Here is a 16,641-nt window from a genome sequence, read left to right as displayed (position 1 = left end):
TTCTTTCCTGTTAAAATGTCTTTATCAGACATAGGGGTCAGATTTTCCAGTAATCACCATCACGGGTACCCACATACTACATTCCACCCATACGTAGGTATTTTTCAAATTCTCCAGAGGAAAAAAAGATGAGTAGGCCTACGTTATACTAGATTCCATATAACATCAGGCTCATCAGTTTATCACGTGAGCATAGGAAGTCAGGTTGTAAGCTGGTATAAGTGTAAAAGGAATCTAATAGGGCTTTTAGGGAAAATTCTTTATACTTCATTGCCTCAGCTGCTGTTCAAATGTTAGATGCATAGAAGATCAGCACATTTCAGATACTCTAACTTGTTTCTTTTAACCTACTTTTCTGAGGTCTTTAAAGAAACATGGAAACATTACTTTGGCCTAGGGAAATTTTTTTTTATAAAAGAAGTCCAAAGTCTGATGAAGTACATTCCTAAATGCCTTGATGGAGAAGGCATCTTAGAAGGTTAGACTTAAGTAAAGGCATTGCGAGTGAATTGACAGTCGTCCCTCTGTGCGTGGGGGGGATTAGTTTCAGGATGCCCACATGTATCAAAATCAGTGCATAGTCAAGTCAAGTCTGGAAAGTGGCCCCACAGAATCTGAGTATAGAGAAAGTAGGCACCTGGTATATGTGGGTTTTCCATTTTGCAAATACTGTATTTTCAATCTGCATTTGGTTGAAAAAAATCCACATATAAGTATATCCATGCGGTTCAAACATATGTTGTTCAAGGATTGACTGTATTTGTGTGAGATGAGGTTTGTAATTGTAAAAGCACTATCTAATCCCAACTTTTATTTCCACAATCCAGAATTCTCTCTTAAAATTATTTATGACAGAGCCATCTGTCTCTTCCAACTGGATCTTTTAAAAAGCAGAAAACCCAAACCGCGTGGCGACTTTAAATGATAAACTTTTATTCTGAATATACTGTTTTTGCACAAGATTTAACACAACATTTTCTGGGATTATAAATATTTTATAACAGTATTATACAAATTTTTACAAAATGTTTTTATCAGGCTAGGTAATTTTCACAAAAGTGTCAAGAGAACAAAATAAAGGGGAGAAAAGATCCATTGTTCACAAAAGCCAGTTGGCCTTTTGCATGAATGCACACCATTTTAATAAAAGTATTCCTAAAAGCATGATCCGACACTCATACAACACAACAAAAAAAACAGCTTTACTAGGTCACATTATAAACTCAATTGGCATCTACACAAGACAGTATCCCATTAGTTTCAGTGGAATTTGAGATAACTGTGTGAACTAGAAATAAGGTAGATGAAGAGTTGTCTAATTCTTCAAAAATCTGGAATTTTTTCAACACTCGAAACATTATATTGGTTTGCTCTTTACAGGAATTTACTGTGACTATTAACATTCTGCTATGGGAAACAATACAAGTTTAGATGAAAAAATATTTAAAATTTTGGGCAAGTGAAAGTCATTTCATTCTATTCTTTAAAAAAAGTAACAACATCCATTTTGTTTCACTAGGTCAGACTATACCACTAAACATTTGAACATCTAACATGATCAATGGAATAGATTCAGAGTTTTAAATGAAGACAAAATTTTAAGCTTTGTTGGTCACAGACAAAGATTTAAATGAGATTTAAAATACAAGAGAGCATCAAATAAGCAAGTAACACTTGGGTTGCAAAGGTCACTTAAAAGGGATACTGCCTATTTGAACCCCATAAGGCCAGTTTTAAAGTTAATAAAAGGAATATTATAGGAAAACTTACAAATGGCAGCAACACTGTTTTTTTTTTTTCCAAGTTAAGCAGTAACGCCTCAAGCATTAGAAACATGAAAAAAGATCATACTAAAATCTTATAGGCCCAGGACCTAAAAATCTCTTCAATCAATCAAACTTGCTAACTATGTCATGTTAAAAACCTGTTACAAATATGGACCACGGTTGGCGTTTGGCAGTAATGCTGGTTGTTTAAATGAGGAAAATATAAAGAAATCATTAATGCAAAATTCTTTCTTGTTACTCAACACCATTGCCAAGCTCACTTGAACTCTGTTTTAGTGACTACACTAAGCCACATGAGTATAACAAAAAATTAGTTAAAGCGGTGTATAAACTTTTTTATTGATCTGTTGTACTGTTCAGTCATTGGAAATCAATATTAATAACAGGCTATAATTTAAGTTCTTGTCAACATAACTCACAGAAAAATACTAAATGTAATATAATAATTTGATGGGATGAGTGTTACTGTCTTAAAAAATATGCTAAAAGCATGAAGACTAATATTAGTCATGGGAACAACTTTTATTCAGCTTGTTCTTACCCAATTTGTAATTGCATTTGTGGTTGTCATAATATATAACTTTATAGCAGAAAATAAAGGTTTATAGCAAAACTCATGCATATAAATATATTTTGATGGCAACAGAAATTAAATAGGATCCTGCCAAGAGATGCCAAGTTTAACCACGATTAATACAATAACAATGTAATTGATGAAAACATATACTCGACATTAGCCATGAAAATATATTTAATAGATTTTGAACATAATTTTAAGGTAGTTTGTTGTATGCTGGAAGCAATTCAATTGTTTTAATGTGCATTGTTTATATACACAAACTAACAATTTTATATTTTGATACCCCCTTCCCAACACTATCATGATTTAAGATAGTCTAGCAAAAATTGAACAATAACTTTTAAATATTTAACAAACAACATGATTTAAACATTGTTACTAGAGTGAGAAGTTTTTTTCCCCACATATATTTTAAATCACTTTGGTGTTTTCTAAAATGTCAATACCAGTTATGAATGACACTACAAAATCACAACAATGCATTAGAAATGGTAACTGATGTCAACTCTTAGAACAATAGTTGGCAAAGTGATTCCATTTCCCCCCCCTTTTTATTGAAAAAAAAATCTTAAATAAAGAAATGTACACAAATGGTACCTAAGGTATATTGGTGGTGGGAGGGAATTACAAATGTATGCAAAGCTAAAAACAAAACAAATATTATCTTTTAAGCTATGTTAAATTATTGGTTATATCTTTGATATGTGGAGCATATTAAAGCATGCTGGATAATGTTAATAACTTTGACTTAAAAAGGATATGTAAGAAAATTTCCAGCATATACACATACCAGTTATTGGCATGTTCCAAAAAAAGAAAAACTGCATTGTATCATAAAAAATATCTACATACGTTCAGCCTTCAGTAAAATTATTAACTATTCTTAGAATTACACATTCATAGTTTTTACCTTTTCTTCAAATACTGTTTGCTCCAGAAAATAATTTTTAAAAGCATAAATAATCTGCTACCATATTAGTCTATAATGAAATATCTGATTTACTACACTAACCATTTTCACCAATGAGGCTGTATAAAAAACAACTTTTATTATTCACAATCAAGTATTCATGTGCATACATAGAGATTCAAGGTTTCCTATTTGTTCAGATTATTGTAAAACCCTTATCAACTTGCATGGAAATTTTGGCCAAACGATCATACCATTTAAAATGGAAGGGCAAAAGCAGCAGTAGCAGGAACTTTTGGATTGTATGTGCTACTATTGAAACGAACAAAGAGGAAACCTAGGATGAATCTTCATTGAGAACATATATGTACTTTTCAAAAAATAAATGTGTCAAATCTGATTTATGTACTTAAAATATCTGTACATAGGTTATCAGGCGAAAGCACGAATCTGTATAAAATTCATTAATTCTCATTTCACCATTTATCTAACCCCAATCATTCAGCATTTACATTGCACAGTATATTCAGAGTAGTTTAACAACATTTTAAAGATGACTTAAGTGCATTTACACTGCAAGGTTCAGATTCTTACATAACAATAATATCACTCAGTTAACTTTTCAATGACTACACTCTACAGTAAGAGAAAAAACAACTGAAAAGTTAAAATAGCAGCAGCATCATGCAAAATACCCTTGGTAAACCAAAGTTCATTTATCACAAGAAAAACATTTCCCCCTCCCCCCGACAAGCTTTTCTTAGAGCATTTTTAAATATCTGGCTAGCACTACATAACTGTACTGTGAACAAAAGGAACATTACATCAAAGCATTTATTAAGGGCTTGCTTACATTTATGAGGAAATATGTCACGTATTCTAATTTCTCCCTCAAGCACCTTTAGTTTAATAATTTCTTAGTTACTATTTTCAAACCATCAATTCATTACCCCATCAAAATTGAATTGGTCATCAATTGTGTTTTATTTTTGGCAAAGAAGCCGTTCTTCATAAGGCATTTTATTCATGGCAAATTTTTCATAGAAAATTAGCCATTATTTATATTTCAACAATTTAGACCAATGTTAATTCTCTCTTTCTCTATATATTTCAATAATTGCTACTTAAAGCAGGAATTAACTTTTAACAGAAGAATAAGTGAAGGCAAAAATAATTTCTTTCCCCTAAGAGATTTTCTTAGTAAAATTGCAGCAAGTCAAAATTTCAGGTCAATATCAAGATATTTCTTATGGTTCATAAACAATTGTATGGGGAACCCTTTCACATGTAATCACCAACAATGCAACAACAAACTCCCAAATTTTCCAATAGAGGACACGTATAGGATTTTGCTTTGATGTTACACATAGATGATGCAGCATTCACACACGTTTAAGGATCTGACACCCTGACATGCAGCCAGTGGGTGCCTTAGGAGTCTGCGCCTTAGTGTTATGCCATGGTACAGGCCCAGCTAATGTTTGTCTGATTTTATAGCTGACCCTACGTTACTGTAATTGAGGGCAGGGCTCATGTTTTGGCAGGGTCTGGAGTTTAATTATGCAGATTTGGTTTTCAGAAGGTCATAACAGGCGGTGTGTGCTGCCAGATACCAGCCAAAGTAGTAGAAACTGGATTCCAATGATATACCACAGGGAGGGATTTAATCCAGAAACGCCACCACAGTCAGTATAATCCTCCTGTTGTTAAAAAAAAAAAAAAAAAGAAATAAAAATCTAAAAATCTTGAAAAATATTTAGTAACACATCTTTCAGAGTAATCCATATTTAGTTCACTTTCTGAACTTACCTTATAAAACTGCTTTAATTGAAATCCAAATAAATTACTTTCTCCTAGATTTTATCATTGAGGAATTTTGGATACAGCAATTTCCCTAGCATCATTTGACAAATGCTTTAAATTTTTAGTTGTAACTTTTGATGATTATGAAAGAAAATAATAAATGCTGTTTGAATAATATACTAATTTTAAAGAAGAAGCTTTCACAGTATCAAAAATCCTATATATTTATAAATGCAAGAAATAAATGTAAAATTTAATAGTAGGTTTTATAATTCCCAAGAATTATGATTTTAGCAACTATGCTCCATATGGTAAAGTTGGGGACTGGTAAAATAAATACATTTCCATTTCCCACATTTCTTATACAATTTATAAGGTTCAACATAGAGTGCAATCATAGCATCTGGACCTTCATCAAGAATTAAAGTAAAATGATGAATAATGTATTTGAACCATTGTTTATGTTGGTTCAAATACATTATTTGGACACATAGGATTTTGCTTTGCAAATATATATCCACAATAAAGAGCTAAGCTAGGAAGAGATTTGTCTTGAGACAACCAAGAAATATTAGAATGAATATACTCACATTAACTCCCCACAGTCTAGTGGTAGCTCATTTAGTTCCCTCTTAATGCAAAAGTATTATTCATCTTTTATTCCTAGGTTCTATATTTGATAACATTTTCCACATCCTTTAATTCCTTTTAACATAGTGAATTTCATTTTTAAAAACTTCATTATTATTTTTAAATTTTATTTCAATAGATTTTGGGGAACAGGTGGTTTTGGTTACATGGATAATTCTTTAGTGGTGATTTCTGAGATTTTGGTGCACCTGTCACCCAAGCAGTGTACAATGCACCGAATGTATGTAGTATTTTATCCCTTACCCCCATTCCTCCCAAGTCCCCAAAGTCCATTATATCATTCTTATGCCACTGCATCCTTATAGCTTAGCTCCCACTTAGAAGTTAGAACATACAATATTTGGTTTTCCATTCATGAGTTACTTCCCTTAGAAAAATGGTCTCCAACTCCATCTAGGTTGCTGCAAATGCCATTATTTCATTCCTTTTTATGGGTGAGGTGTATTCCATGTTGTATATATACCACATTTTCTTTAATCATTGGTTGATGGACATTTAGGTTGGTTCCACATTTTTGCAATTTTGAATTGTGCTGCTATAAACATGCATGTGCAAGTGTCTTTTTCATAAAATGACTTCTTTTCCTCAGGGTAGATACACAGCAGTGGGACTGCTGGATCAAATGGTAGTTATACTTTTCGTTCTTTAAGGAATCACCATACTGTTTTCCATAGTGGTTGTATTAGCTTACATTCCCACCAGCAGTGCACAAAGTGTTTTTTCTTTTTTTTTTTTTTTTTACCACATCCATTATTTTTTATTATGGCCATTAGTGCAGGAGTAAGGTGGTATCACATTGTGGTTTTAACATGCATTTCCCTGATAATTAGTGATGTTGAGCAATTTTTCATATGTTTTGGCCATTTGTATATCATTTTTTTGAGAATTGTCTATTCATGTTTTTTGCCCACTTTCTGATGGGATTATTTGAAAGACCATATATTTAAATATCTTTAAAGAATCTGCTAATCCAAGGTAGATGTTCTAAGAATCAAAATAATAGGTTGAACAATTTTCTTTCAGGATAATTTTACAAAGATTCTAAGCTCCCAAAGAATAAGAACTTTGGCTCTTTTTGTTCACCAGGATTTAATACAGTGCTGCCACATAGTAAATAAAATTATTTCTTTAATTGTATTTTAAGGCAGCAGAACTATTTTGTTAAGAAAGAAAGAAAGCTGGGAGAAAAGCATCTATGAAAAAATTTTGGGTTCAATCAATTTACATCCCAAATCTAAATAGAATCATAAAATGATCAATTCTTAGTCTTCATCCTATTTGACCTTTCAGAAGCATTTGAAAAATATACGACATTGTCTCCTTGAAATACGTTCTCATGTATCTTTGGCTAATGCACTCTTCTGGTTTTTCTTGAAACTTGTTTGTGTGTCTCTCCTTGGCTTGACCTCCTTTCTTTCATGCTCTCTAAAATGTTAGACTTTTCCAGGTGTTACTTCTCTCTCCTTTCTTCTTCTTCCTTTACAATTTGTTCCTAGATGATCTAATCCCCAGTCCTATGGCTTTAATTTCATCCGTTTCCTAATAACTCACTCTTTTATATGTTCAATCCCGTATTCTCCTCTGGTCTGTGTATTCATTGATCTCTACCTTTCTCCTCTTGTATGTCTCATAGGGATTTCAAACTTGACTTGCCCCTAATATAATTCTTCTGGTATCAGTAAATAGCACTTTCAGAGTAGTAGATAAGGCCAAAGACTACAAGTCTCAGTCTTACTCAGGCTGGAGTGCAATGGCAAGATCTTGACCTCCCTGGGCTCAGGTGATCCTCCCACCTCAGCCTCCCAAGTAGCTGGGACTATAGGTGTGCACCACCACACCTGTCTAATTTTTTATATTTTTTTTGCAGAGTGGGGGTTTCAGCTGGGAATCCATCCTCTAACTCTGGCTTCAAAATACATCCCCAAGCTTACTGCTTGTCACTACTGCAGGTCCAAGTCACCATTACTTCTTGCTTCCACTTTTGCAAAAGCTGTCTCACTTGTCCCATGGCTTCTACTCTGCCCTTTTACAAACGCTTCTCCAAAAAGCAGTCTTCTTAACACCACACATTCTTTCACTCCCTGCTCGACATTTCTCATCATTCTCAGAGCAAAATCTACATTCTTTATTAAGGTCTACAAAGCCTTATGAGGTCTGGAGCCTGGCTGTCTCATCTTCCCACCTTCTCCTCTCCCGCCTACTCACTCTGCTTCAATAACACTGGCTTTCTCTGCAACAGGCCAGGCTGTTTACTGCCTTTGCATTTGTTCTTTTTGTTCAGATGCTTTTCTCTCCAGGTAGGGTAAACAGATAAAAAACAGGGTACCAGTAATAATTGAATATCAGATTAAAAAAAAACAAATACTTTATATAAATGTATTTCATACACAGAAGAGTGGCTAGATACATAGCAACGATTTGATAAATGAAGAGTAGGTACTCAATAAAGCAGCACACATTGACTGGTTAGAAACACTATGAGGTATTAACTTAAAGAAGTCATTGTCACTTAACCAGGAGTAATGATTAAGGGTTAATTTGAATAAAAATGACCACACAAGACCCATTTGTGTATTAAGAACATATTTTTTCATCTTTATACTCTACAAATGTGTTATGGAAAGAAAAATATTCTCTTTGGCCCTTATTTCACTGTTTTTATTTTTATATATATTTTTTGTTTCATTTCCTCTGTGTGATGATGAGATATGTCTGTTTCTATTTGGGAGGTGGTAGTTTAGATAAGTTACTTGGGCTCCCTGTGGTGTGCATGTCAATTCACACTGAAAAAATGTGCCTTTTAAGTTTCCTGATCATGTCTTCCCATGCATTTTGCATGGTGCAATTCCATGTAATGTATTTCATAGAATCATTTCAAGTCTTATTATGGCATACATTCTACACAAATGCACTGATGTGGGAGCAACTCAGCATTATCTCTGTCCTATAGAGACTGAAATCCCACTGACACCATGACCAGATATAATAAATCGGTCTGATTTTTAAATGATTATTTAAGTAGAAAATAACAGATTGGTACTTTCAGTTTAGAACATTAAAATGGAAAAAGAATGCAGTGCCAATATTATTTATTTTAATATATGATAAAACTAATTTTATTAGACTTCCTTATAGGGGAACCTCTCTTAAAAGATTGTGTTATTAAAGATATCAACTGAGAATTCTTTATTCCTTTCTCATTACTCTTTAAAAAATCTAAACCACAGTAAAATTCATATGGTTTTTGCCCCAAAGTTTTCTTTATACAGCATGCGTTACCAGTGGCTAAAATCATCTTTTGAAGTTACCGTTGCTAAACTCTTACTCTGCCTTTCTTTCCCCATTCAGAACCTGGGACAACTAATTGCATACAGTACAAGCAATTGCATACAGTACAAGCTTAATAATTTTTAATTTATTAAATTTAGAAATACATGTTTCAAAAGAAAATGTTCTGGTCATTTTACTAAAAGGTTTTTGATCTTTTTTTCTGAATTATAGCCATCATTTAATTTCCTTCAAAATGCAAATCGCTGGTGAAGACAGCCATCAAATCATGGACTAACTTTTGAATTCAGGTAAGTCTGTACTAAAGTTACCACCAGCAACTTCGAAGAAAATCTATATTTAAAAATTTTTAGGCATGTAGATACTGCATAATAATAGGAATAATGCCCCTAGCAAATAATTTGTTCTCCTACATGTCACCTTAACACTCTTACACATTAACTCGTGAGATAGGTAGGTGGTATATTTATTCAACTCTTTAAATGTAGACAGATTACGTACCCAATAATATGCTTTATAAATTGGGTTTGCATAAAATAATACATTTCTCAATGGACAGAATTGGCTTGCTTTACTTCTTTGATTAATAAATGTTAGCTTTTTCATTTGCTTTTGTACTTGAGTTTTCATAAACTTATCAAAGTCTTGTTTGAACACTTGAGTTCTGATGAAGTCCTCATGGTATGGAGCTTCGAAGTCCTCATGGTATGGAGCTTCATAACTGTTTTTGTATAATCTATATCCTTCTGGACTCTACAGGGTATAAGGGCCCGTTGGTAGGCTTTGGAGATTACACTACCATTCTACCTTGCTTGTGAGCAGAACCTAATCCAACAGAAATTGCTAGTTTTAGCCAGACTACATTGGAGCATAGACCATAACCTTTATAACCTTTATGGTCCTTAATGTGGGAAACAGCTGCCAACTAACATTTCAGTATTTTTTGTAATGATTTTTTTCAAGTTAATTGTTTCAGAGAAAATAATACTTTCTTTGATATCATTATATCAACAAAGTGGATTCACTGTTCTATACTGATAAATACTTGTTCTATACTGATAAATACTGAAAGCATATCTTGTTAATGTAAAATATACGTCATCGATATTATGTATTCCTTTGATACAATAATATAAAGGAATCTCAAATGTTTTCTTTTTTAGAGATCAGAAGGATATAGATTATACTTCTACAATTATGAAGCTCCATACCATGAGGACTTCATCAAAACTCAATCAAAGAAGTAAAAGCAAGTCAATAATTGTCCATTGAGAAATTTATTATTTTATGCAAACACAATTTATAAAGCATATTATCTGGTACATAAATATCCTAGTTGAGTCCATGGTGATATATAATTATTGCCATGATAGATTTATAATTATGGTTCAAGGAAAGTATCATAATAGGAAAATGTTATTTTGGGTGGGGGGGGGGTTGGTCTTAGGTTAAAAAGTCACTGTTGCTATAGATATATATATTTTGGAAATGGAGTGTAGGCTGGAGTGCAGTGGCACGATCTCAGCTTACTACAACCTCCACCTCGATCTCAGCTTACTACAACTTCCACCTCCTAGGCTCAAGCAATTCTCCTGCCTCAGCCTCTGGCGTAGCTGGGACCACCATGCCTGGCTAATTTTTGTATTTTAGTAGAGATGGGGTTTCACCAGGTTGCCCAGGCTGGTCTCGAACTCCTGACCTCAGGTGATGCACCCACCTCGGCCTCCCAAAGTGCTGTGCTGGGATTATAGGCTTGAACCACTGCACCCAGCCGTTGCTATAAGTTTTTAAGAGAAAGGTAAAAAGAGAGCTGGCCTATCTCAAGAGCAATACTTATATATATTTTTTAGTGTAATTGATAACCTATAAATCTTATCTAAAAATTCTATGATTGACAGAAGTAAGCTTTTGAATCAAAAGGGAAAATAAGGACAATTATAGAAATATTATTTGATTACACTTTTCTTGTGTAATGGTTGACTACCTATGAACTTCTTTAAGGAATCAATAATATTTCAAATAATTGCCTATATATCAATTTTTAAAATGTGCATATGAAGATATTAAAGCAACGTTTCCTTACTTTGCCATGAAAACCATTCTTTTATTATCCCAGAAGACTTGTGGTTATTTTCTGAGACTCCCTCTGCTATTCTACTCCCCACCCTCTATCACCCCTGCCTGTGAATTCACTCCATTCATAGTAATGGCCACATCTCCATCTAGTGGCTTCCTAATCAATGACTACCTGGAAACCAATGACAAACACAACAAAAGTGTGTGCTCTAGTAACACAATCATGATGATTCCAGAGCATTAGAAAATTCCAGAGCATTAGAAAAGAAATTGCAAAACAGTAAATGAAGAACTAAATGCAAATCCAAGCCCCAAACCATTTCTTTAGTAGTATTGAATAGAGAACTCAGAAATTTCTTAAAAGGTTAATTAATAATTTTGGGCTAGATAATGTATATTAAATAAAATGAACTTAGAAACTAGAAGCACTTATTCTAAAATATTTCAATAAGAATATTTTGAGAGTAAAAATCTAAAAAGTTAAAGTAGAAAAATCTGAAAGGAATTGAAAGAGTGCATTAAATTTGTGTTAGCATCTTTTGTAAATAAATTGAGATAACCACCTCTAAAAATTGTCATTAGGTAGTTCTCATAAAATACCAAGTTCTCATAAAATACCATGAAGCCTGTATATCTGTCTCTGCAATGACAATTTTTACACAAAAACTTTACGAAAAATGATTTTTACATAAATATCAAATATGTTTCATTTAGGATTAGAAATGTACATGCCATTTGAAATCAGCTATTTACAAAACAACAACATTGGTCCTGAGATTTTAATAACCTGGTTTCAGGAACATTAATATTGCAGATTTAGGAATATGGGTGATTTTCTAAAATTTCAAGCCAGAAACAAAAACTAAGAAAAATTAGAGAAAGTGACTGACCATCCACACCACATGAAAACTTGCAGTAAAATGAAGATAGGAGCTGACATCATGGTACAGGCACGACTCGTTGTGCATTTAAGTTGATCCTATTAATAACGGGCAAAGTAGCAAGTATAGGAAAAGGAAAGAAGACACAGAAGACATACAAGATGAGATTTCATGCAATTTGCTGGCAGTTAACGTGAGTCTCCATCCAGAGCAGATTCACAGTGACCACTGCAAATAAGCATTACCAAAATAACTCCACTGCTAAAGAAACACAAGATATTATTAGCACACCAAGCTACTGAGCAACAGTTGTACTTTCACACACAACCCATTTATAGGAGCTTCAATTGCTGAACATTTTTGTCTTGGTCAAATCTTTTTAATGCCTTGATCATAAGATACAGCCTCCTAGAATAATATTTTGGGCAATAGGGTTTTTATGTCATTTTTCAAGTTCATCTGAATTTAATATTCCTAGTGTCAAAAAACTGGTGACAAAAAGTTGATGAGCGAAGTTTCTCTAATGAGTGACATGACCCTTGGCCCTTCATAAAACATTCTTTGGGAAATAATTTTACATGGGCAACCTGCTGAAGGTGTAGTAGACAGAATAACAGGAGTCCGCCTATCTGGACTTCATATATATCTTTAAAAAAAAAAACAACCCTTAGTTGCAATGTTGAATTACTCTCCCTAGCAAGGATCAATAATCCCTCGATTGACTGGCTAATACATCTTGCATTTTTAGTCCCCATTACTGATTTTATTACTTCTTTGTGCTATTTTTAATTTATATTATCTAATTGCATAATATTATCTGTGAAAATGTTTTGTCCTTTCTGGGACAAATGCAGCTATGTATTTGAGTAGGTAAACTAAATAACTCAAATAATTTATGAGATAATGCTTTACAAGTTTGGATGCTCATTGGTGTGTGCACACACTGAAGAATCAGAATTGGGAAGTATTGTATTTAAAATTAGTTAAAAAGAGGTAGACAGAGATTTTTATGTAGACTTCATCTTTGAGAATAGATTAATATTTCTTAAGAATTTTAAAAGCATAAAGCTAATGTAGTACATACTGATGACGTATTACCTACCTTGTATGTAATCAATACACAGTAAATCAGAATAGTATTTATTAGGGAAAGATAGCTGAACTATAGGAAAAGTAGTAAGCCATCTTTAAGTGACATATTAAATATGATTTGTAATATTTTATCAAACCCTATGTAATTGACTGGTCTAATTTCAAACACTAGAAAAAGAAATTAGTACAATTAAAGGAAATAATACAAGTCTAATATGTGATAGCATCAGAAACCATCCAAAAGAAACCAGAACTCTATAATAATAAGACAATGGCTGTATAACAGGTTTTTCAATTCACTGAAGACAAATATAACTAACAAAAATATAATAAAATTAACTTTTATATCTTCAGGATTGGAATATAAATGGAGGCAACAAATATACCATAATTAACATTTACTATGAGTTAAATTGATTGGAATTGTGTTTGAAAGCACAATTTCTGTGGGAAGGACATATAAAAGAAGCAACTGTCAAGTTTATGCTAACCATGAAAACTACTGAAATGAAAAAAATCTACCAGCAAGTATGTCATGTTAATGAGAAAAACTATGGTTAAGACATTATGTTTGAGTTAAAATTGCAATTTGTATCCTTGAATTCTTGCGGACAGTGACCATTAATTTATAGTATTTTAATCCAGTAGAAGTGTGATCTTACCAAGACATTGTTATCAAAGCAGACATCAGGCCCTTTTCGGTATCTGGGTTGCTTAACCATGTCACAAGGATTTGGACCATCAGCTAAAAGAGACTTGTTAAGGAATCTCATGTTAGTTTTTTTCACATGATTAAAAATAAATACAATGCAATGTATTTCCCAAAACATGTAAGAGAGATAACTTATACATCATTACTCTCATCCAACACAATTCAAGTACATAGGGATTTAAAGAACTAAATTGTGAATTATCCTTTTCTGGGCCATGTGTAGCATAATTATTCTTGACATTCTAACCAAATTTTGAGTGAGGAATCAATTCTGCCTTTGCGAGGTGATCAGAGCAGTCTAATAGTTTTCTCTTTATGAGCATAAACAATGTGACAAGATTCAAAATGCATTAAGATGGTTTTCCTTTCCAGATAGCTCTGATGTCAAAGGATACAAGTCTGCTCCGCTTGTATGAGCAGTCGTGTGTCACATGGACATGTCCCTTTGCTCTCAACCATTATGAATATTAAGTTGGTGTTCATAAGCTTTTCTCCATGAAAGATTCTGCAAAATAAATATGGTATCATAGAAAATGAGTATCTTTTTAAATATGGTATCATAGAAAATGAGTATCTTTTCCAAAATAAATGGAAATCTTTCAAAGATTCTTACATATTAAAATGAAAGACAAAATATGACATCTGAAACATAAACCATTCCCAGCACAACAGGAGTATGATTTTAGAAGAAAAAAATGTTTCATTTATTAGCATGAACGTATTACCTATGTCAAATGAATAAAAAAATTGCAATATATGTTTTATGTGTGACCATTTTAAAGTATTAATCCTCATTGCAAAATAAGCACAATTTAGTTGTTGATGTACATAGAAAAAAGTTTTTCTTTACACATACAAAGAATTGTGATGCTTATGCCAATGTTGCCTTATTTTACAGATAACACAACAGGGAATACAAAAATGTCTAGGCATCTTGCCCAACCTAAGGGCAGAGAAAAGTCTGGAACAGTGCTATTAAGCAAACTTTCTGTGAAGATGGAAAAGTTGTTTGCACTGTCCAATATGGTAAATACTAGCCACTCGAGGGTATTGGGCACTTAAAATGTGACAAGTGTGACTGAGGCACAAAATTTTAATTCTAATTAATTTAACTGTAATTGAAATTTCAATAGCCACCTATGGGTGGTAACTACTGCACTGTACAACACAGACATGGACAGAATCAAGGGTTTTGAATTCCATCCCCTGTTTTGTCCACACCTTAAGCTGCTCTTACTTTAGGAACCAACATAAAAAATGTAAATATACCACTAAAAAAGTAATTTCTTTATCATTATACATTTTGCAGAAAAGTGGGATTTTCTTTTTGCCCTGTTAAGCTTTGATTTCCATAAAGCAAATCAAAAGGAAAGTATGATTCAATTTAACATCTTGGTTATACTGACCTTCTTCACTTTACAATTTAACTTACTTCTTTAAGCACACATTGCTCTTGCTGGATGTCAATTAATAAAAGGCCAATGACTGTGAAACTCTGATGTATCCAATAAACATGCCACAATCCCATTTCCTGAAGTCCATAGCCTGATATGCTAATCTCCTCTAAACAAGACAGTCTGCTTTTTTGTGAGTTCATGCTTGACTCTTCCTTCCCTTTCCTCTCCTCTTTATACACTCTACCTGCTCCTTGGACATAGAGGTCTGCTAAAGAAAGTCATAAAACATACTGACCACATCTCCTAAAAATTCATGATAGGTTGCTTAGCCCCTCTTGCAAAAATTTTTTTTAACTATTCTGGCACTTTCATAATCTCAGATTACCTCACCTCCTCCTATTTCTTCTTCCGCTATGGTAACATTTCTTCTAGAATAATCTTCCCTCCACCTCTAAAAACAAAGTGTCTCTACTCTGTGCTTTGTAAGCTGTGACTTGCTGCTCTCCTCTCAGGAATCCTGTGGCATTAATTATTACTTTCCCCTCAAAATCCCCATCTTGCCTTTCTCTTCTACCCTCATTACAACAAATTAAATTCTCCATCTCTATTTAAAAGATATTTTATGGATACTGACTAACATTAACCATGACCTAAAAAAACTGTATTTTTCCCAGTTCCTTCAAATTCAAATAAAGATAACATTCAGTTCTTCAAGTCAGAGAAGACTAGAAGTAAAAACAAAACAAAACAAGACTTCTTTTTTGTAAATCTGTTTAGTTACTATATAGAAAAATAAATAATATTTGGCTTAGAATTATTTAAATTACTAATATATTTAATAACTTTATATTAGAAATTTTTAATATGGGTTATTTTAGGAAAAAAAGTTAAAATATAATCAAATTTCTCTATGTTCTGCCTAAAGAGAAAGGAATTATCTTGATCATGTAATTATTATAGTTGAAGAAATAACAGCTTATCAAAGTTAGAATTTTAAAAATTACAAATTTTAAAAGCCTACAGAGAAACAAAAGATTGCTGAGATTTTCAGCTTAAAACAATTACATCTCTGACTCCAACACAATTTTCAGTTTTTTCTGTAATGATTATAACCGTGTATACAATTTCTTAATGAAATAGGACTACTCCTGAAATAAATAAATTACCTGGAACAGTTTCCACAGTCTAATACACCACTGAATGATTTACTGTCATTATCGAAGAAATACTGGGTTTGTTCAGTAATGCAGCTCTGCTTGGACAGGGAGGCCGTGAAGTCATCATCCTCCATCTCAACTTGGGTTGGGTGGGGGGGGGGGGGGTTGTAAAAACAAAGAACACCATTAGGAGGGGCCTCTGTAGTCACTCCCCTGGGGTCTTCACTTCTCACAGAGCAAAATAAACGTATAAGACCAGGACACCTCGACTGGCTTGTTTACTGCTGTGTAATATCGTGGCAGCCCG

The 16,641-nt window shown here is 33.1% G+C and overlaps 1 protein-coding gene across 8 annotated transcripts in view; it reads right to left on the bottom strand.

Moving 5' to 3' along the window:
• Positions 1–913: 913 nt before the first annotated feature.
• CACNA2D1 (calcium voltage-gated channel auxiliary subunit alpha2delta 1) overlaps positions 914–16,641 on the bottom strand; it is a 494,639-nt gene continuing 478,911 nt past the window's right edge. For all 8 annotated transcript variants that reach the window (XM_055347564.2, XM_055347566.2, XM_055347565.2 and 5 more), the window contains 4 exons: positions 16,344–16,473; positions 14,176–14,285; positions 13,731–13,813; positions 914–4,977 (listed from right to left, as the gene is read on the bottom strand). In XM_055347564.2, coding sequence (XP_055203539.1) covers positions 4,861–4,977; positions 13,731–13,813; positions 14,176–14,285; positions 16,344–16,473 — 440 coding nt within the window. In that variant the 3' untranslated portion in view covers positions 914–4,860. The remainder of the gene's footprint in view (positions 4,978–13,730; positions 13,814–14,175; positions 14,286–16,343; positions 16,474–16,641) is intronic.

The sequence above is a fragment of the Gorilla gorilla genome, chromosome 6, assembly GCF_029281585.2.
Source record: "Gorilla gorilla gorilla isolate KB3781 chromosome 6, NHGRI_mGorGor1-v2.1_pri, whole genome shotgun sequence".
NCBI lineage: Eukaryota > Metazoa > Chordata > Mammalia > Primates > Hominidae > Gorilla > Gorilla gorilla.
The sequence above is the reverse complement of the archived record's forward strand: the minus strand, read 5'-3'. Positions and strand labels throughout refer to the sequence as shown.